Source organism: Marmota flaviventris, chromosome 11 (genome assembly GCF_047511675.1).
Source record: "Marmota flaviventris isolate mMarFla1 chromosome 11, mMarFla1.hap1, whole genome shotgun sequence".
In the NCBI taxonomy this organism is placed as follows: domain Eukaryota; kingdom Metazoa; phylum Chordata; class Mammalia; order Rodentia; family Sciuridae; genus Marmota; species Marmota flaviventris.
In genome coordinates, this window is record NC_092508.1 from 69455256 (window position 1) to 69476869 (window position 21614).

Below are 21614 nucleotides of genomic sequence, written 5' to 3' on the forward strand. Positions count from 1 at the left end.
GTTTTCATTGTATACGTCTTTCACCTCTTTTGTTAGGTTGATTCCCAAGTATTTTATTTTTTTTGAAGATATTGTGAATGGAGTGGTTGTCCTCATTTCCATTTCAGAGGATTTGTCGCTGATATACAGGAATGCCTTTGATTTATGCGTGTTGATTTTATATCCTGCCACTTTGCTGAATTCATTTATTAGCTCTAATAGTTTCTTTGTAGACCCTTTTGGGTCTGCTAGGTATAGAATCATGTCACCTGCAAATAGTGATAATTTAAGTTCTTCTTTTCCTATTTTGATGCCTTTAATTTCTTTCGTCTGTCTAATTGCTCTGGCCAGTGTTTCGAGAACTATGTTGAACAGAAGTGGTGAGAGAGGGCATCCCTGTCTTGTTCCAGATTTTAGAGGGAATGCCTTCAATTTTTCTCCATTCAGAATGATGCTAGCCTGAGGCTTAGCATAGATTGCTTTTACAATATTGAGGTATGTTCCTGTTATCCCTAGTTTTTCTAGAGTTTTGAACATAAAGGGATGCTGTACTTTGTCGAATGCTTTTTCCGCATCTATCGAGATGATCATATGGTTCTTATTTTTAAGTCTATTGATGTGGTGAATAACATTTATTGATTTCCGTATATTGAACCAGCCTTGCATCCCAGGGATGAATCCTACTTGATCATGGTGCACAATTTTTTTGATATGTTTTTGTATCCGATTCGCCAGAATTTTATTGAGGATTTTTGCATCTAGGTTCATTAGAGATATTGGTCTGTAGTTTTCTTTCTTTGAAGTGTCTTTGTCTGGTTTAGGTATCAGGGTGATGTTGGCCTCGTAGAATGAATTTGGAAGTTCTCCCTCTTTTTCTATTTCCTGAAGTAGCTTGAAAAGTATTGGTATTAGTTCCTCTTTAAAGGTTTTGTAAAACTCTGCTGTATACCCATCCGGTCCTGGGCTTTTCTTAGTTGGTAGTCTTTTGATGGTTTCTTCTATTTCCTCAATTGATATTGGTCAGTTTAGGTTGTCTATATCCTCCTGACTCAATCTGGGCAGATCATATGACTTAAGAAATTTATCTATGCCTTCACTATCTTCTAATTTATTGGAGTATAAGGATTCAAAATAATTTTTGATTATCTTCTGTATTTCTGAAGTGTCTGTTGTGATATTGCCTCTTTCATCCCGTATGTTAGTGATTTGAGTTCTCTCTCTTCTTCTCTTCGCTAGCATGGCTAAGGGTCTGTCGATTTTGTTTATTTTTTCAAAGAACCAACTTTTAGTTTTGTCAATTTTTTCAATTGTTTCTTTTGTTTCGATTTCATTGATTTCAGCTCTGATTTTAATTATTTCTTGCCTTCTACTTCTTTTGCTGTTGTTTTGCTCTTCTTTTTCTAGGATTTTGAGATGAAGTATGAGATCATTTATTTGTTGGTTTTTTCTTTTTTTAAGGAATGAACTCCAAGCAATGAATTTTCCTCTTAGAACTGCTTTCAATGTGTCCCATAGATTCCGATATGTTGTGTCTGTGTTTTCATTAATCTCTAAGAATTTTTTAATTTCCTCCTTGATGTCTTCTATAACCCATTGATCATTCAGTAACCTATTGTTCATTCTCCAAGTGATATATTCTTTTTCCTTCCTTCTTTTATCGTTGATTTTCAGTTCCATTCCATTATGATCAGATAGGATGCATGGTATTATCTCTACTCCTTTGTATTGTCTAAGAGTTTCCCTGTGACATAATATATGATCTATTTTTGAGAAGGATCCATGTGCTGCTGAGAAAAAAATGTAACTGTTTGATGTTGGGTGGTATATTCTATATATGTCAATTAAATCTAGGTTATTAATTGTGTTATTGAGTTCTATAGTTTCCTTATTCAACTTTTGTTTGGAAGATCTGTCCAGTGGTGAGAGAGGTGTGTTGAAGTCTCCCATGATTATTGTATGGTGGTCTATTAGACTCTTGAACTTGAGAAGAGTTTGTTTGATGAACATAGCTGCACCATTGTTTGGGGCATATATATTTATGATTGTTATGTCTTGTTGGTGTATGGTTCCCTTGAGCAGTATGTAGTGTCCCTCTTTATCCCTTTTGATTAACTTTGGCTTAAAATCTATTTTATTTGATATGAGTATGGATACTCCTGCTTGTTTCCGAAGTCCATATGAGTGATATGATTTTTCCCAACCTTTCACCTTCAGCCTATGTATGTCTTTTCCTATCAAATGCGTCTCCTGTAGGCAGCATATTGTTGGGTCTTGTTTTGTGATCCATTCTACTAGCCTGTGTCTCTTAATTGGTGAGTTTAAGCCATTAACATTTAGGGTTATTATTGAGATATGGGTTGTTCTTCCAGCCATATTTGTTTATTTATGTTACTAAACATGGTTTGTTTTCCACTTTGATTATTTTCCCCCCTTTACTGTCCTACCTCCCACTGTTGGTTTTCATTGTTATTTTCCATTTCCTCTTCCTGTAATGTTTTGCCAAGGATGTTTTGAAGAGATGGTTTTCTAGCTGCAAATTCTTTTAACTTTTGTTTATCGTGGAAGGTTTTAATTTCATCTTCCATCCTGAAGCTTAATTTCGCTGGAAACACAATTCTTGGTTGGAACCCATTTTCTTTCAGTGTTTGAAATATGTTATTCCAGGATCTTCTAGCTTTCAGAGTCAGTGTTGAAAGATCAGCTGTTATCCTGATTGGCTTACCCCTAAATGTGATCTGCTTCCTTTCTCTTGTAGCTTTTAAAATTCTCTCCTTGTTCTGTATGTTGGGCATCTTCATTATAATGTGTCTAGGTGTGGGTCTCTTATGATTTTGCACATTCGGCGTCCTGTAGGCTTCTAGGATTTGGGGTTCTGTCTCATTCTTCAAATCTGGGAAGTTTTCTCGAATTATTTCATTGAATAGATTGCTCATTCCTTTGGTTTGAAACTCTGTTCCTTCCTGTATCCCAATGACTCTTAAATTTGGTCTCTTGATGTTATCCCATATTTCTTGGATGTTCTGCTCATGGTTTCTTAACAGTCTTGCTGAGCTGTCTATGTTCTTTTCAAGTTGATATACTTTATCTTCATTGTCTGATGTTCTGTCTTCTAAGTGTTCTACTCTGCTGGTAGTATTCTCAATTGAGTTTTTAAGTTGGCTTATTGCTTCCTGCATTTCTAGGATTTCTGTTTGTTTGTTTTTTATAACCTCTATTTCCCTGTATAGTTGATCTTTTGCTTCTTGGATTTGTTTATGTAATTCATTGTTGAAGTGATCTTTCATTGTCTGATTTTGCTGTCTGATGTCTTCCTTGAGACTCCAGATCATCTGAAGCATGTATATCCTGAATTCTTTATCTGACATTCCATCAGCTGCAGCTATTACCTCTTCTAAAGTTGAGTTGACCTGCAATGCTTGTGGTCCTTTCTTTCCTTGTCTCTTCATACTGTTCGCGTTCCTTTCTTCTTGGTGAAACTGTTGTGCTATTGAATTTTCCCCCTATATATTTATATTGGTCTTGTATAGTTGCAAAGTCTCCCTCGCAGGCACGGGCGGCGGCTCTGCCCCTCCGCCAATTGGGGCAATGTGCCTACCACGCCGGCAGGCCGCTGGGCCTGCTCTGCCAGTCGGTAGTAGGTCCGCCGTCCTTGCAGGCGCGGGCGGCGGCTCTGTCCCTCTGCGGGCCGCTAGGATTGTTCTGTCGGTGGTCGCAGTTCTGCCTACTTTGCAGGCGCAGGCAGCGGCACTGCCCCTCTGCAGGCCTCTGGGGCTGTACTGCCAGTGGGTCGCAGGTCCGCCTACTTTGCAGGCGTTGGGGGGGGGGGCGGCTCTACCCTTCCTCAGGCCACTGGGCCTGTTCTGTCTCTCGGTTGCAGGTCTGACCTGTTCTGATGGTGGTCTCAGTTCCGACTACCTTGCAGGCGCGGGGGGGAGGGGGCGGCTCTGCCTCCCAGCAGGCCGCTGCTCCTCTTCTGCCGGTGGGTCGCAGGCCCGCCTACCTTGCAGGAGTGATTGGAAGCTCTGTCCCGCCGCGGGCCACTGGGCCTTTTCTGTCGGTGGTCACCCTTCCCCTACCTGGCAGGCGAGGGGGGTGGGGGGCGGCTCTGCCCCTCAGCAGGCCGCTGGGCCTGCTCTGTCTTTGGTCCCAGTTCCCTCTACTATGCCGGCGCAGGGGGAGGGGGCGGCTCAGCCTCTCAGCAGGCGGCTGCTCCTCTTCTGCCGGTGGGTCGCAGGCCCGCCTACCTTGCAGGAGTGATTGGAAGCTCTGTCCCGCCGCGGGCCACTGGGCCTTTTCTGTCTGTGGTCACCCTTCCCATACCTGGCAGGCGAGGGGGGTGGGGGGCGGCTCTGCCCCTCAGCAGGCCGCTGGGCCTGCTCTGTGTTTGGTCCCAGTTCCCTCTACTATGCCGGCGCAGGGGGAGGGGGCGGCTCAGCCTCTCAGCAGGCGGCTGCTCCTCTTCTGCCAGTGGGTCGCAGGCCCGCCTACCTTGCAGGAGTGATTGGAAGCTCTGTCCCGCCGCGGGCCACTGGGCCTTTTCTGTCGGTGGTCACCCTTCCCCTACCTGGCAGGCGAGGGGGGTGGGGGGCGGCTCTGCCCCTCAGCAGGCCGCTGGGCCTGCTCTGTCTTTGGTCCCAGTTCCCTCTACTATGCCGGCGCAGGGGGAGGGGGCGGCTCAACCTCTCAGCAAGCGACTGCTCCTCTTCTGCCGGTGGGTCGCAGGCCCGCCTACCTTGCAGGAGTGATTGGAAGCTCTGTCCTGCCCTGGGCCACTGGGCCTTTTCTGTCAGTGGTCACCCTTCCCCTACCTGGCAGGCGAGGGGGGTGGGGGGCGGCTCTGCCCCTCAGCAGGCCGCTGGGCCTGCTCTGTCTTTGGTCCCAGTTCCCTCTACTATGCTGGCGCAGGGGGAGGGGGCGGCTCAGCCTCTCAGCAGGCGGCTGCTCCTCTTCTGCCAGTGGGTCGCAGGCCCGCCTACCTTGCAGGAGTGATTGGAAGCTCTGTCCCGCCGCGGGCCACTGGGCCTTTTCTGTCGGTGGTCACCCTTCCCATCCCAGCCTTATTTAAGACTTAAAGAGTGCATATCTACCAAAACATTAAAACCTGGTTTGTTATTTATTTGGTTACTTCCATTTCTACTAATATTAATATAGCAATAATAATAGAAGCCACTTTTCTTGAGCATCTACTATATGCCCAGTTCCCTGCCAGGTTCACTGTCTCTCTCATTGAATCTTGTAACAAAACCACAGATATGTATTATTATTATTATTATTATTATTATTATTATTATTATTTTATAAATGAGAAGACTGGAGTTCAGAGAATTTCTCAATGATCAGATAATTTATAAATGCTAGAGTCAGGATTCAAGATCTCAAATCCATGTTCTTTCCAATGTACTATTCTAAGGACAAGAACCTGAGAAACACAAATGACAGGCACTAAGTAGAGGGCTCTGAAAAATTTAATTTCCCTATTAAATGGACCAGTGAATGGAAATGTGATGATGAAGAAGAGGATTAAAGGAAAACATTTATTTTTTTTTTTCTAGTCCCAACTGTTTGAGGAGAACAGAAAATAAGACTACTGTCTTCAATTGTCAATCTTCATATTCTTTATAGGTGATGATACATTGTTGAAGGTTGTAAAAATAGGTCACATAACAAAAACCAAAATGACATGGAGATATATAAAAATTCAGTATATAAGTGTTACATTATTTTAGAAAGTTAAAAGGTAGTTAATTTGAAAGGATGAGCTATAGAGTTTATAATAATTATTTTTGAGAATGTTAAATATGCCCTTGTTATACTGTTAATGTTTGCATAAATGAATAATCAATTTTATATGTCATGACTTTTAAGATATTATTTCAAAATAAGAATATCACAAATTAAGTTAGAGCAGTTTGTGACAATTTTATTCCAACTTTCAGATGAATGAAGATGTAATGCCTTAAAAGATAATTTTTAGAGTGACAAATGGAATACATTTGAACTGGCTGAATATTTGAATCACATGCCTCCATACAGTGAAATGAGCTCTGAACCACTGTAGAAAAGTAGCCCGAGGAAGCCCTCACCTCTCTCTCTTGCTGGTGTGGAGGTCCTTTTTCATGCCTTTGTTTCATCCCACATGGACTAGTGTGCCCCTTTTGCTGGCCTCCCAGTCCCTGCACGCATAATTAACAGACTTAAGCTGGTATACCAGGCTCCCATGAGACTCTACCAGGCATCAGAGGAGAACATGCACTTAACTAGACTTAGATCACTTAGGCATTATCACAGCAATGCTGAAACAGAACTGATTCAGTCAACTTCCTCCATTGCAAAGAGCCTCCCATTCCCATCTCAGACCACTCATTCACTATTACAACCTTTGCCAGCACTAAGGACTTTATCAAAGTATTAACTCAGTTATTACTGTTTCAGCCACTTAGATAAAGAGCATTGTTTGCTCTTCTTATTTTTCATGTATTACAATTTCTCTTTTTGAATGTTAGTTTTGATAACTTACAATGGCACATATGCAGTGTCAGGAATTTGCCAACCTAAATCACATTATTTTCAATGACTCCTTATTTTATTAGAATATATTCAAATAAAGGATTTCTTTTGAATTGTCTCCAATTAGATGTATCCATCAACACAGTCATCTTTAGTGTGCTTTTATTCAAAACAGCTCAATTTCACCATGTCCTTCTAGGATTTCCGTACACTAATGACTCTGAATTATAATGACAGTAAAGCTTTATAGTATATGATTTGTTTTTCCATAAATATCATAAAAGTGAGTTTGAAAAAAATACTAGTAAAAATTTTTAAACATCAAATTAAACTTATGTTAAAATCCTTGTGAAGTCCAATTATTTCTTTTATTGAAAGAAATACATTATACCAAGTGGCTGAATACTGAACATTGTGCATAAAACTCATATGTTCAGTTTCTTGAGTAAGCAAAACAATATATGTGCACTTAATGCTAACATTATCTATAACAATTCCAAACTTTGACTGAAAGAAAACCAAAAAGTGCATGCAAAAAAATTATGTCAATACCTCCTAAAATAGGTAGTAATTTCTAACGGTAATTGAGCAAACTTCTTAGATGAGAGAGAGAAAGAGAAAAGTTTACCTTGCTAAAGTCAACAGCGCTGTTTTCTCTGCTAACATCATTTTTATTTTCAACACAAGCAGGAGCAGACTGAGGAGAAACAACCTGACCTGCTGAAAGAAATTGTTATTACAAAATACAGAAAATTATTTACATAATTATGGATATACAGAGTGAAACATCAACTTCAATTAAACTAGACTAACAGATTTCTTTTAATAAGTTTTGTGATATAAACATGAAGGATCAATATAAGTAGATCTGGATCAATACCAAATTCTTAACAGTTACAGATAGAAATGGGAGAAATCAGTCAATAAAATTTAAACCAGTTCTCAACTTAAAACTCTAGAGATTATTCTCTCTGAAAAAAAATGTGCTTACAAAACCACCTAAATCTAACCATGATTGTGAAACAGCATTGATTTTCAAATATCAATCCAAAAAATGGTATATTTTAAAAAGACAGCTATCTATTAAGATTTAAGCCTAGACTACAGAATTTCAAACATTAAAAAACAAAGATGAATGTTGATTTAAAAATTACCTAGCACTTTTAGATCTAATCACATCTAAAAAGCCAAACCAGTAAGTTTTTCAGCAATAAGTTTTAGAGGTTTCTATATTAGGCTTTCAGTTAGAAATATCTTTATTTTATACAGTATAAAAATAATAAATATAATTTTAATGAATGTGACTATTCGATTACATAAGCATACTGATATTGGGCTTCTATATAAGAATGATCAATAAACGTGAGTTGTATTAATCTTCTTTTAACACTCACCAAAACTTAATTCTTTTGTAGTTCTTTTCCCTATTATAGTGAAGATTACATTAGTTAAGTACAGATCAGAGCTGAGGATGTGACAATGGACGGAAAAGGTTAAATCCCATCATTCACTAACTACCAAATATTCTTTGCAGGTATAAGTCATTTAAAATCTATCCATAGTTCACAATTAAATGACAAAGGTTTATTTAACTTCTCACTTATGTCTCTTCTTCCTCAACTTCTTCCCATCTAGACTCTTCCTCTGTGAAATGAGTGATGACAACCCAACTTTGAAGATTTGACCACATTTATGACCTTAACTCAGTGACTCCAAAATATTGCGCTCAGTTTCATCAGTCTGAGACTTCAGAAATACTCTCTCTACCTAGCTCTTCTTTCTACCTACTTAAATCTCAATTTTATTCCAAACTCCTCTTTTCATTCCCCTCTTCTCCAATTATTATGGTCTTCATTTGAACTTCTATAATTCCAATAGTACTTACAAAAGAAAAAAAAAACTTCCCTTTTAAATTCTCTCCTAAAACCTCACTTATTCTTTGTTACCTAGAAATCACCTAGTGTGATTAAAAACACTATCATTTTTGGAATATTAAGCCTCTCAGGTAGGAGTCAGTTACTAATAGGAACAATTTTATGATTTAACATTGTTATAATGTCAGAAAGCAATAGGGCTTAAGACACTTTTAGAGCTTAAATGCTTCTCTGCTTTCACTAAACAAAATAAAATACAATATTTGGCGAAAATAAAATAAGCAACTTTTAAAAGCAAATTCACCTCAATCCATGTATGCAAGTTCTGATTATAGCATATTTCAGGAAAATTTATAAAGTTCAGAGAAATTTCAGACAAAGTACATAAAATATTTCCATTCTCCCATTTCTAACTGCAATATGCAGCTCTCACTGTGAACTGTTCATTAGCAGCCATTCAATTTACCATTCTCAAAATAATAACTGTAATTTTTTAAAAAACCTTTTACATAATGCATTTGTGCTACTAACAGATGTCTTCAATCACCAGTTTCACATCATTTCTCCATATTTTCATGAGTTAGAACATTAGATATATTTCAAACTAAATTTATTGAATGTTCTATAAAATTGAGTGGTGAAACACAAGTCATGGGAAAATTAAATAAACATGTATCTGCTTTCTTACAATAATTAATTTCATGTGGTATAAAACTCATTGAAGAACAATTATTTAATTCTCTAAGTATACACATACAAAAAGAAAGTAACCCCATGCAAAATCATCAACTTTGAAGAGATTGAATCAAATGGAAAGTATGTTGAAACTTAAAATTTAAAGAAAATTGAATATCTTTTGTTTTCTTTTGTATATTTTCAGTAGAACATTTCACAAATTATTTTAGTTCATGCAATATGTTTAAAACATTAGCATCTATATTTATACTCGCAAAGAATTTTAGTCATAAATGTTAATAATTTTAAGATATTTTGTAATTTATTGTTCTAGTCTATTCTTGTTCCAAGATGATTAAAAAATTTTACAAAACATTACCTTATAAAGTTGATATTAAGAAAGTGATTTAGGATCTATTTTCTTTGAATATTTTAAGTGGGATTGATAATGATCTAGTTGAGAATATTTAGCAGGAATCATACTAGATGATAATAAATTCCTTGCTATTTCTAGATTCTAGATGTGTGCACAGAATATATGCTAATGCAGGGGGGAAGGCATAAAAACTATCAGCCTATGAGATAGTAATATAAACCACAAATTTTTTATCTTTTATATTTTGGAGATATGGTAAAATGTACTTATCATGACAAAGGTCCTGAAAATTTTAAGAAGCATTTGAAATCTTAGTATATTATTTCTTAAAACTTGCATTAATTATTTAAGACAAAAGAACACATTAAATGTGTATATCTTCAGAACAGTTATGACAAGCTGGCAGAAAATAGAAAAATGTTCAAGTACTATAATTTAAAAATTAATAAGTTTGGTTTGGGTTATTTGTAAAAAAAAATAGAGGCCTTTAAAAGTAGCTCAAATTTTTATTTGATATATTTATAAAACTAAAATCCAAACATGATTTATAGTCCATTGAATTACTAGAACTCTCATATGTTGAAGAAATTTTTATAATTCTGTTGTGAATCATAATCTGTCTGAATATTTCTTCAGTTTATTCAAATCATTACAAATTTTCAAAAGAAATTGATGGGCTTGAATATCAAAGTAGATTTCTTGAACTAAAAAACTATTATATAAAAGTAATCCAGCTAGGCGTAGTGGCGCACGCCTGTAATCCCAGCAACTCGGGAGGCTGAGGCAGGAATATCATGAGTTAAAAGCCAGACTCAGCAATGGTGAGGCACGAAGCAATTCAGTGAGACCCTGTCTCTAAATAAAATACAAAATAGGGCTGGGGATGTGGCTCAGTGGTTGAATGCCCCTGAGTTCAATCCCCAGTACCAAAAAACTAAACACAAAAGGTAATCTATACATTGAGATTTTGAAAGAGAATCACTATCTTTCTTGCTGACTTGCTGATGTTGAAGGCCATAGTTTACAAAATGGCAATTTTTAAGTGCAGAATTTATCCTTCAACCAGAAGAGAATGTGTTCTAAATAGAATAACAAATAATTTGCTGGGATATTTTCTGTACCAGGAAAAAATGATAGTATTTAGTTTGAGTTTAGCACTCACATATTTATGGAAGCTTTATGAATGCTACTTATTTATTATAGCTTTCCTAATCATTATATTACAATGCTTGCAAACAGAAATGTTTTAACTTGTTTCTTTATTGTTACCTTCAGTTTGTCCACTGATAACTTTCCATATTTATATCACCTATGAGTGAATGTCATTGCAATGATTAACAACCTTTGTTATTATAATATCTAAATAATTTTAAGACATAAAAATGATTGTAAAAATAGATATTTATTAACTTGGTAACCTATTACATTCAAAGTATTCAAAAAGTGATGGAAAGTAAAAAAAGCATTAACAGTAACCAGAGTCTAACTATTTAAATGTAAACACTGATAAGCCTAACACATCATCCTCTGACATACATCTATATTTTCTGTTACACTTAAAGAATTCTTCACTTTAATCCCAATTCTAATATTTGTTTTACATCTCATCTAAGTATATGCAATATTCATATGAACACTTGTTTGAATTAATTTTCTTTGAATGATAAAATGATTTTTCCCTCTGGACTTACATGTAGGAATCATATAAAATATTATAGTTAATGTATTTTTCTAGGGCCAAGCACAGGATAAAAACTGACAGCAATTCAAGTGACCACTGCCTGAAAAATGGAAGCTGTGCTTCTCTGCTTGTCACACCATAAATTTTTCATTAAATGTTTTGTAATACTGGCATAGCCATTTCCTTCATTATAATATTGTAGGATGGGAACAATAGATTACATCAGAAGTACTATTTCATGATTTCAAGTCATGACAGTATCATTAAAATACCTCATCATTAAACACAATGGTAAATATGTTCTCAAAAAATATCTTGAGTACTACACTGATTCATTCAAGTCTTTACATATAGTTCTCTCCCTCTTTAAGTAAATTGTGCACAGAAGTATTGTAAAATAGCAGCTTTTAAATTTTTATTTGGCCAAATTCAAATCAATACTGCTTAAATGTATCATTGTTTAGTATTGCTTATTCTACTGTAAATCATGTGTACTAGAAGGAAACTGGGATGAAGACATGGAAATACATTACAATTAACCTAGAGACCAAGCTGGTTACACTACCTCAGAAAACGTCAACGCATTTAGATACCCAAAGGGTAGGAGATGAGGGAGGTACAGAGATGAGATGAGCCTGTTAGAGACAGACACAAGACAGAGCAAAATAAAGAAATATAAAGATGAATGACAAAGTTACGTACATGTGTAACAATACATTTATTCATGGGATTAGAAAACATGAAGAAAGAAGGTTTAAATATTTAGAAAATGTTGACTAGGTGAGATATATTTAATAAACATGAAAGTATGCATATAATTAAACTTGGAGAAAAATTAGTATGCCTGAAAATAATTAATGTAATATAAGAAATAACAAATTTAAGCACATCATCATAGAACTAAGCTTGCTATTAAGATTTAGTCTTGAGTTCAAAACTCAACTACAACAATATAATATTGTTGTATACAATATAATATAATCCCTGAACAGACCCATCAAGTTTGTCAACAATACCATCCTGGTTTTCTTTCACCTACATGAATCTTTTAATATGCTTTCTGTCAAGAAATTCTAATAAGAAATATTCTATCTTTACCTTTTTCTTCCTAGATAGAACATTATGAGAGATAAATATTACACCATAGATATCTTATTTATGAGACCACAACATTTAAAAAACAACAAAACATGTAAATATCAAGACACATAAAGGCATCATGCATTTGTAAATAAAAAGTACAGCATTTGTAAAATAAGTGATTTAAGGCAATAAATGGGATTTCCAAAACCACAAATAATAATAATTCATAGTACATATGTATACAGTGCTTCAAGGGCTGGAATCTACCTAGGTCTAAAGAATCAATACATATCCCAACCTTCCACACCTAAATGTTCTTCAGTAATTATGTATTTGAACAAATACTAGAGACTTTCTGCTTTGCAGTTTGTTTTTGAGATTCTAAATATGAAACACATAAAAGAGAGGGACAGAATTAGAAATTATTAGTAAAGGACAGAGTGGATTGAAGACACCCTACATCTAAGGAAACTAAGAGTCTCAGATTGTTTTCAAAACTACAAAAGTTATCACAAGGGTAATAACATTTTGAAATTGACTTGCAATTCAAATTTCTCAGTAAGTGAATGTATGACCTAAGTAATAAATGCAAATACTAATTTATTTTGCTATTTTGATTATTTTAGTCTTGTTTTTAAAACATCTTCTAGTTTCAAGAAAGTATCTGAATATTCTTGATATATTTATTTTTAGTACTTTCCATCCATACCATTTTCAGGGTTCTAATGTCAAAGTAGATATTATTTTTCTATTATTTTTGCTGTTGTTTTGCCAAATGTAACTGTCACTTTTTATTGAAACATCAGAATCAGACATTTAATTCTCACAGTTTTGATGCTTAATGAAAAGTGAAAGTTAAACACAGCATGGTGGCATTAAAAATGCATGGAGAATCCATAGCATCCTGCATCTTAGCCCATGAGAATATGCAGAATACCAAGAAAAAATTATACAAAAAAGTACAGTGTATTGGGAGGTGGAGATTGACAAATTATCACAAGTTACTAAAAAAGTATGAACAAAAGTGTAGACATGGGAAGGAAAAGAGCAAGGAACTACACTATCTTGTTAATCTAACCTTTAAAACTAGAAAGACACACATTCACAATAGCACCTGGATGTTTAACCTTTGGAGTAATACTGTTATAGTTTGGATATGTGGTATCCCCAAAAGCTCATGTGTGAGACAATGTGGCAAAATTTAGAAGTGAAATGATGAAATTTTTATGGGATATTCAACCCAACCAGTGCATTAATCCTCTTGAATGTGTTAACTGGATGGCAACTGTAGGGTGTGACTGAAGGAGGTAAGTCACTAATGGGCATGCCTTTGGAGTATATATTTTTTGTCCCTGATAAGCAGAGATCTTTCTGATTCCTGGTGGCCATGTCCTGAGCTGTTTTCTTCTACCACACACTTCTATTGTTCTGCCTCACCTTGAGCCCAGAGCAATGGTGTTGGCCATCTCTGGACAGAGACCTTTGAAAATATGAGTGCCAAATAAACTGGCTCCTCTAAAATTGTTCTTTTAGGTCTTTTGGTCACAGCAGTGAAAACATTGACTACAATAACTCCCAAAGTAGCATGCTCAAGGAGCGATTCAATTAAGGGAGTAGAAAACTCATTCTAAGTAACTCTTTTAAACATCTTTACGTAATCATCAGTCCATTTTTTAGGGCATTTCAATTTCTTTGCCCCTAAAGCAAAAGCACATTAAATAAGAAGAGAGAATTTATTTCCATATTTATGTTTTGAAAGGAAAACATGTTCTGCCATCAAGTTTCTGGAAAATGCTCCCTGCTTAATTCTTATTCTATAATCATAAAAGAAAAAAGTGAACCTTTTTGGGTGAAATATCTTACTGAAGAGATTTTTAAATAAGAAAATATTATTTTTATTCTTTTTGATATTTTAAAATCCTTTTGCATCTCCCTGTACTACTACACCAAAAAATTTGAACCTCTATTAGATGTTTTGAAACCTAATGTCAAGTCTATATATATGGCTATGAATTTAAATTTGTTTGTTTATCTAGACTTTGTCAGTTTTTAGAGTTCATAAGTAGATTGAGAACCTTAGTAGTAAAGGTCTTTCACACTTTTTTTCACTTCTGAGTAGAAGATTTATTTCTAAATTGGTAAAGTCTATACATATTTTCAGAATTCTCAGCACACATAATTATGTAAAGTGTGTGAGAAAGCAAAACAGAGTCATAAGGAGGTGTTATAAGCCTAGGCTTAGAAAACTACTTCTGACAGCATACTCTACAACAATACTTAATTGGATATATGGATCTTATTACAAATGTTTCCAAGTTTTTATTACCCTAACGTATGCCCTGAAAAGATGCGTGTGTGTTCAGATAAAGGCTGATTTTACAGATGGCAACAGAATCACTCAGATACTACTTTTTGGGAACACTAAGCCATTTCCTGAATAAGACAAAAAGTAAGCTCTCAGAAAACCTTGTTATCTATATCTATATCTATCTATAGAGAAACTTGTGACTCATGGCTGTAATTCTACAGCTATAATTCTCACATCTTTTTTTTTACATTTGACAGAAGTTTAAAGCAAAAACAGTAAGTCTAGGTCTGCCTGATATTATAATAAATGGTCAGTTGATCCAGTAAATTCCATGCTCTCTTCCCTCAGAAAACAAAAACAAAATTCAATGAAATTTTTGTCTAGTAAACATTATTCCAAATGAAGTTTGAGGTTAAATTATAGCTAGTTCACAGTCTAAGATCATTGCCTCTTTGAAGAAACACAAACTTTTCTTATAGATATATATATTTTACTGTCTGGTTTTCAGTAAAATTGACAAAATGAAGGCAATAGTTTAATTTTTCAAAATGTATATAAGTTCTTGGATAATTAGTTCCTGGGTATATTTTCATAAGGTTTGTGAAATCCTGTAAACATAAGCTCATACTTGAATTAGTTTTCTTGACATTACCAAACCAAATTAAAAATACTAGCATTATAAGAATAATAAAATTACTACATTTTATCTCTCCAATCATAACTTCATTTTCTCATTAATATGTATCATATAGCTTAAATGAAATTGTGATTTAGAATATAAATATATGGCATAAAAGATTTGAATCAAAGAATGTTATCTATCTTCACAATATTCAGTGGAATTTGTAATCTTAAGTTGCTATAAACCATAAAGTGCTCATTACAATTTTTGCAAATTTTATGTATGCACAACTATAGATCCTTCTATACAATAACAATGACATCTTCAGTCATTGGGACTTCTAAAAATAAGTTTCTTGCTATTGGAAACTAGACCTATATTCTGAAACAAAATTGAGTGATACCTTAGACCATTTCTTCTGTATTTGTTTGTGTATATTTGATTCAGTAGTATGAAAACTGGTGAAAATTTCCATACAGAGCAAAGTCTAGAGAAAACTCAATTTCATACATTTGTGTTTAAGACATCACTAAAGATTTTGAAAAGGAATGAAATCACACAAGATTTAGTCCATGCTGTCAACACATGTGCTTTAGTACTTTTATAGCTGATGGAAGATTAACAAACTCATTTTTATCTCATGGTAACTCCATTTACCCTAATGAGACTAATGGAAAATAAATGATACCGAAATTTCTAAGTGGCTTTCTTAGTGTGGTCTATGTAAGATTAAATGGATGGAAGGGGAGAACAAAGAATACAGGAGATAAAACAGTCTGAAGTGGAAGTCAAAGTAAGTCAATGATTTCTGTAAAATAATAGTATGTGAAGATGATCCATGAGGAGGCTCCACTGAAGATGCCACACAGCACACAACAATGAGCCCATGAGTAGAAATGAGGCCTAACATAGGTAGAATCACATGCAGCGTGCTGGTGGGCTTTCAATTGCTAACTCTAATGGAATTCAATGACTGTGAGCAACATGAGGCCAGCATCTTTTTCCACAAACACTAAATGGTAAGCATTATTCATTTTAACTAAAGACCACCGTTGGCATTAAGTTGAAGCATTGCATTACTTGTTTAAGATGCCAGAGATGCTCCATTTATGTTTGCTGCATTCATATATGTAAGTTCTTATTAGATATATTTTCTTTGCATTCTTTCATGAACCTTTCAAGAAACTTAAATTCCTTGTTAAAATTTCTACAATTTGATACTTGATAATAAGACTGCATATACAGTATATGCCTATGAAAAGAAATAATTCCACTATAACAATATGAATTGTAATAAAACATTTTCAAGTGAAATATGTTTTAAAGATATAGAAGCACTGATAGTTTAGAGACCTATAGTAGATATAAAGAGCACAATAAGGAAACATTTACCATTTTTATCCATGGAATTTGGTTCTGATTGTTTCTTGCCAATATCAGCAAAGGATCGAACAATGGGAATTCTGTTGGTAAGTTTTTTCTGATTTTGGTGGTGGTGCTGTTTCATCAGTGCCTCGTGGACCCTGTGACGTACATCTTCATTCAGCTGACCTGAGCTCACCTGTTGGTCAAGGACCATATCTGAAGGAGGGAAGGCAAGAGAATATGAGCATAGCTTTCCTGTTGTACTATGCTGGCAGTGGACCACTGGGTCCAAAACTGTAAACCTTAAATACTAGTTTTGATCTTGAAATAGGAATTAATTCCTTTGAAAATATATAGGTATGATATTAATAAGCAGAAGTCTATCTTCCCATATAGAATGCCGAATAAGAAACACATGCATTTTTGAGCATAAACCATTAATTTTTTTACAAAAAAAAATAAGAAAAAGGTTTTATTCTCAAAGTCTGGATTGTTTCCAGAAGGAAACTCCTCTAGAATTAATTAATTTTAAATATGTAATTCTCGTATTTTTTCCCCAAATGACATAGTTGTATTGAAAAAAAAAAGTTATGTTCTTTGTTGTTTGCACTGATGGGAGGGAATATTTGTAGGGGTAGCATCAAAATAATTTGTATGTCTGAAATTGTGGTTTTATACTTATATTTTAATATAATTTAATATGATTTTCTTCCATTTTATTGTTTCCTCTTTAAGTGAAAATATAGTGCATGGAGGTCCAGGCAACTGTTTAGTTGCCCACATTTGGAGAATAAACAGTTCAACTTCAAATTGACATAAAATCATTCCTTTCTCAAACTTTTCCTTGAAAATATGTTTAGATAAAAAGACCTATAACTTAAAAAAAATAAAAAAATTTAAAAAGACCTATAACTGCAAAACATGGTAAAATTTCAGAAGGCTATCACTAAGGAGATTGACATTTACCACACATAGTATCAGAAATACCCATAAAAGAATTGGTTAGGTAAAGGCATTTTGAGTTAAGTAGTAATATAACCGATCACCTCAATAAATCTCAATGCAATTTGTTTAAGATTATCAAATATAACTGTGATTAATTTCTGAAGCACTAACTCTTTATGTAAAACATATTACAATGAATCATTTCCACTGCCTCATTGAGGACACTGAAGGTTTCAAAATTAGCAGAATTCTCCCTTATATGCTATTGTTTTCTTTCAATGTGAAAGGAAAAGGATGAGGGAGATAGACCTGGTTCACTCTATCACATTCCATCTGTGTGACCTTACAAAATTGAATATGCTTATTCATAAGGGGGAAGGTAGCAATATCTCATATTTTTGCCAGGACTAATGACATAAAGCACCTGATGCACCAATTGGAATATTGAAGCTATTGGTAAATAATATTTCCAAATACAAGATTTTCTTTGTAATAATCTTTAACTAGGCTATGAGTCCCTAACTTGAAATTTGCAGTAGTTTTAATACATTCATATTTTATTATAGTATATGTTATAGAGAAAAAGCTGGGCTAGCTGATAATAGAAAATACATATCAAACGAGCTAAAATAATTAATTTTGTTAGTTCACATAATAGGAAGACTCAAGTTAGGCTGGCTTTGATTCCATTCCTCTGTGGTTCTGCCTGCTTCTCTCCTCTACATGTAAGTTTTAACCTCCACCTGGTGTTCCTTATGGACATAAGGTAGCAGTCAGCAACAAGGAAATATATGTCCTTGCTCACATCCAACAAGAAATTTGATTAACTTTTTGTGATTGTCTCTTAAAAGGGTCTTCCCCCAGACGGGAAAAATTCTCCTAGGTCCAACTGACAAAGCCCTGCCCATCCAGAATCAGTCATTTGCAATGAAACCAGGCTTCACATAATTAGTTTAGACTAATTAAGAACTGCCCTTCACTGAAGAGTCAATTCTGTAAACCAGACGTAGACACTTTTTTTCTGAAGTGAGGCAGATAATAAAAATTTTAGGCTTTCTGGACCATGTGCTCTCCAGCATAACCACTCAACTCTGTCTTCATAGCACAAAAATAGCCACAAACAACATACACAAATGAGCACAGATGTGCTCCAGCAAAATGTTTTTATGGTTACTTAAATTTTTATTTCACATAATGTCACATTTAAAAATACTAATTTTCTTTTTTTATTATTTTCAACCATGTAAAATGTAATCACCATTTTTAGCTAAAAAGCCTTATTAGATAGGGCTGCAGGCCACGTTTGGAATGTGGGATATAGATAGTTTGCTCTATTGATTTACTATTTCCCATGAAAAGAGGTGAAAATAAATATTTGGTAGTCAGCCTTAATAAAAATGTGAAATATTCAGATTTCAGCCACTATAACTATCTCAAAAGGTCACTTTCAATTATGAAGATATATAATATTAAGATAATATTTAAATCCATCTGTCAACTCTTTGAAGATCAGTAGTTATAATGCCCCTAAATTACTTTAAAATAAAAGATCTGATAAATATTCAAAATATATGACATTATACTGAATCCTTGCTAGGATGGAAAAAATATGTATAAAATATGCTTATAATATATGCTTCATAAAATAACTTAAAATAGATTATTAAAACACCAATATGACATCATTATAAGGCAATTTCATCCGTAAGCCATGGTATGATTGCCTATTTGATATTCTAATTAATCATAAAAATTAATTATATAATAAACTGTGAACATATTTATAAATTTTCATTTCTAATAAGCTACAATTTTTTCAGTTTTGAGCACTACAAAGATTCATAGACTGCTAGCTTCACAGTTTCTCAGCAATGATGTCTTTATTTTAAACAGTTACATAAGAGAAAGTAAATATTTTAAAAAATACTTATCTGCTCATTAGTTACACAAAATATACAATAAACTCCTTTGAGGTATAACATCATCAAATAACCCATTAATGAAGTAGAAAAGCTAATCTTCTTGTTGATGAATATAACTTATACTAGGGTGAGATTTAAGTACCAATGGGAATCTGATTCAATAATCACTTACATTGTTCTCTTCATCACTATAATATATATCAGAATTAACTTGAAAAGTAGGAAAGGATAATGGACCATAATCACTTTGGGCCCAGAGTCAAGTCCTGCAATCTCAGCAGGCTATGATGTCTAAATGATACAGTCTCGCCTGCCAAAGCACAATGCCAGGGTCTTGATAAAGGAAGAAGCAAGAAGAAAAAGGATAAATAGGTCACCCTATTCTATTGTTAAGCAGGTGCTAGAAAAACTACAATCATTTATGTAAAAAGGCCTCAGAAAAAAGAAAAATTATTTCTCCTCCTAATATCAGGCACTCATCAGTCCATCCTAACTACGAAATGCTCTTAGAGATCAAAAGATTTTGCAAATCCTATATAAATCTATGCCTCTTTCAAGATTATCATATAAGTACTTTGAAAACCCATTGTCTTTTCCTTAAAAAAAAATTGAGAGAAGAGTAGGGAACATGAAATTTTGGAATTCTAGCTTTTGGTTGCCAGCACTAAAATCATAAAAATATAAACCACCATAGAACACTTACTTCACAGACCAAAGAGTTTTATAATACAAATGTGTTTAAAAGTATACAGTTAGTCCTATATTCCCAAGTCTGCAGTTTATATTCAGTGGAACAAACTGTGTGGATTTATATTTCAATAAAAGATTCTAAACAACGGAAGTTACTTCAATGAGTTGAAAGCTATGACTGATCATTTGTTCATGGTACTAACTTTAGTTTGGTTCTAATTTCTCTGTAACTTTCATTGACAGAATCAGGATAAAATATTCACGCTGGAAAGAGCATATTTTCATTTTTAATCTTTATAAAGCTGAACTTCAAAGAGATTAACATAGATCATTAAATTGTCTATAATGTATATAAATATAATTAGGAAGTATTTTCAATAAAATTAGCCTCCACATCAGAATAAATCACAGTAAGAAAATATGTCTGGGGGAATTTTGGATTTGAAAAGGTTAAGTAGTGTTTTTAAGGTTGAAGTTTAGATTAATTGAGTTCGCTGAAACATTGGGAAATAGATACATTTTAAATTAACTTTATCCAAGAGAAAATCCAACTTTAATTATACCAGAAATTCTTGACAGACCTGCCAGATACAAATGGGATTTTCTGCTCCTAATTCTAACAAAATCTCTTAAGGAATTATCTAAGTCTGTCAAAAACATCAAAACACTGATATAAAAATCCTTGATCGTTCCAAAACAATATCTAGGGCATATTTCTCTACTAGGAAACATGTAGAAAACAGTACTTCAGAGCCGTGCATTCACAAAGTACTAGGGCCTAGCGTCCTTGAAGATAAACTTTTAGTCTAACTTTTGGAAAAGGAAAACAATCGACTAATATATGTCCCTAGTTTATAACTGCCAAACAAATGGAAAAAGTAATGATAAACAGGAGGAGGGAAAAAACTTCCAAGTCTTATTGTTAATGATTCTGATCACAATTTATTATAAACAGAACAAAAAAAAATCTATGATTATGGGTTGATCGAAAGAAATTATTTCCATCTTAAAAAGGGGCAAATAGCCTCTTTCCTACTTCATAAGGTTGTGAAAATAAACTACATTAATGGATATGAAAGTTCTTTGCCAAGTCAGAAATCCTAAAAACGTAAAACAGACTTACTTATTACACACTTAGTAATGCAGCTCAATTGTCATAACATGAAAAGAGCAGTAAGTATAAACAAGAAGAAAGTGATTACAAGCTGTAAGGAGAAAATAGTGAGATTTTATTGAGGGCAGAAATAAATAACTTTTAATTTAAATAAAATTAAATTATGCTTACTAGGTGAGAAGAAATTTCTCATTAAGAATTGAAAAGGAATCTAAGGTAAAATGACCAAAACAAACATTTGTACCATTATTTTCTACATGATGTTAGGATGTTAGCTCTAAACTACTGACATATCCTGAACAACATTTTACAAGGTGCTCCTCACTGAAAGTGGGACGTTCAAGTTGGGCTACTTCAGAGTCAGAAAGACACTAATTAGAAAGGCAGAAAGAATACTAAAAAAGCTATTTTAGGGTATCAAGCTTCCATTGAACTACTTTCATTGTAAGAATAGACATAGAGAATGCAATTTG

At 34.2% G+C, this 21614-nt stretch overlaps 1 protein-coding gene across 3 annotated transcripts in view; it reads right to left on the reverse strand.

Moving 5' to 3' along the window:
• The window catches only part of Slc4a10 (solute carrier family 4 member 10), a 213435-nt gene that overhangs the window by 84858 nt on the left and 106963 nt on the right, over positions 1-21614 (reverse strand). The window contains exons 6-8 of one of the 3 annotated variants that reach the window (XM_071619390.1): positions 16498-16686; positions 7115-7206; positions 6063-6152 (exon numbers count right to left, since the gene is read on the reverse strand). In XM_071619390.1, the coding sequence (XP_071475491.1) occupies positions 6063-6152; positions 7115-7206; positions 16498-16686 (371 nt within the window). The remainder of the gene's footprint in view (positions 1-6062; positions 6153-7114; positions 7207-16497; positions 16687-21614) is intronic. The other 2 variants (XM_071619391.1, XM_071619392.1) reach the window with 2 other exon arrangements.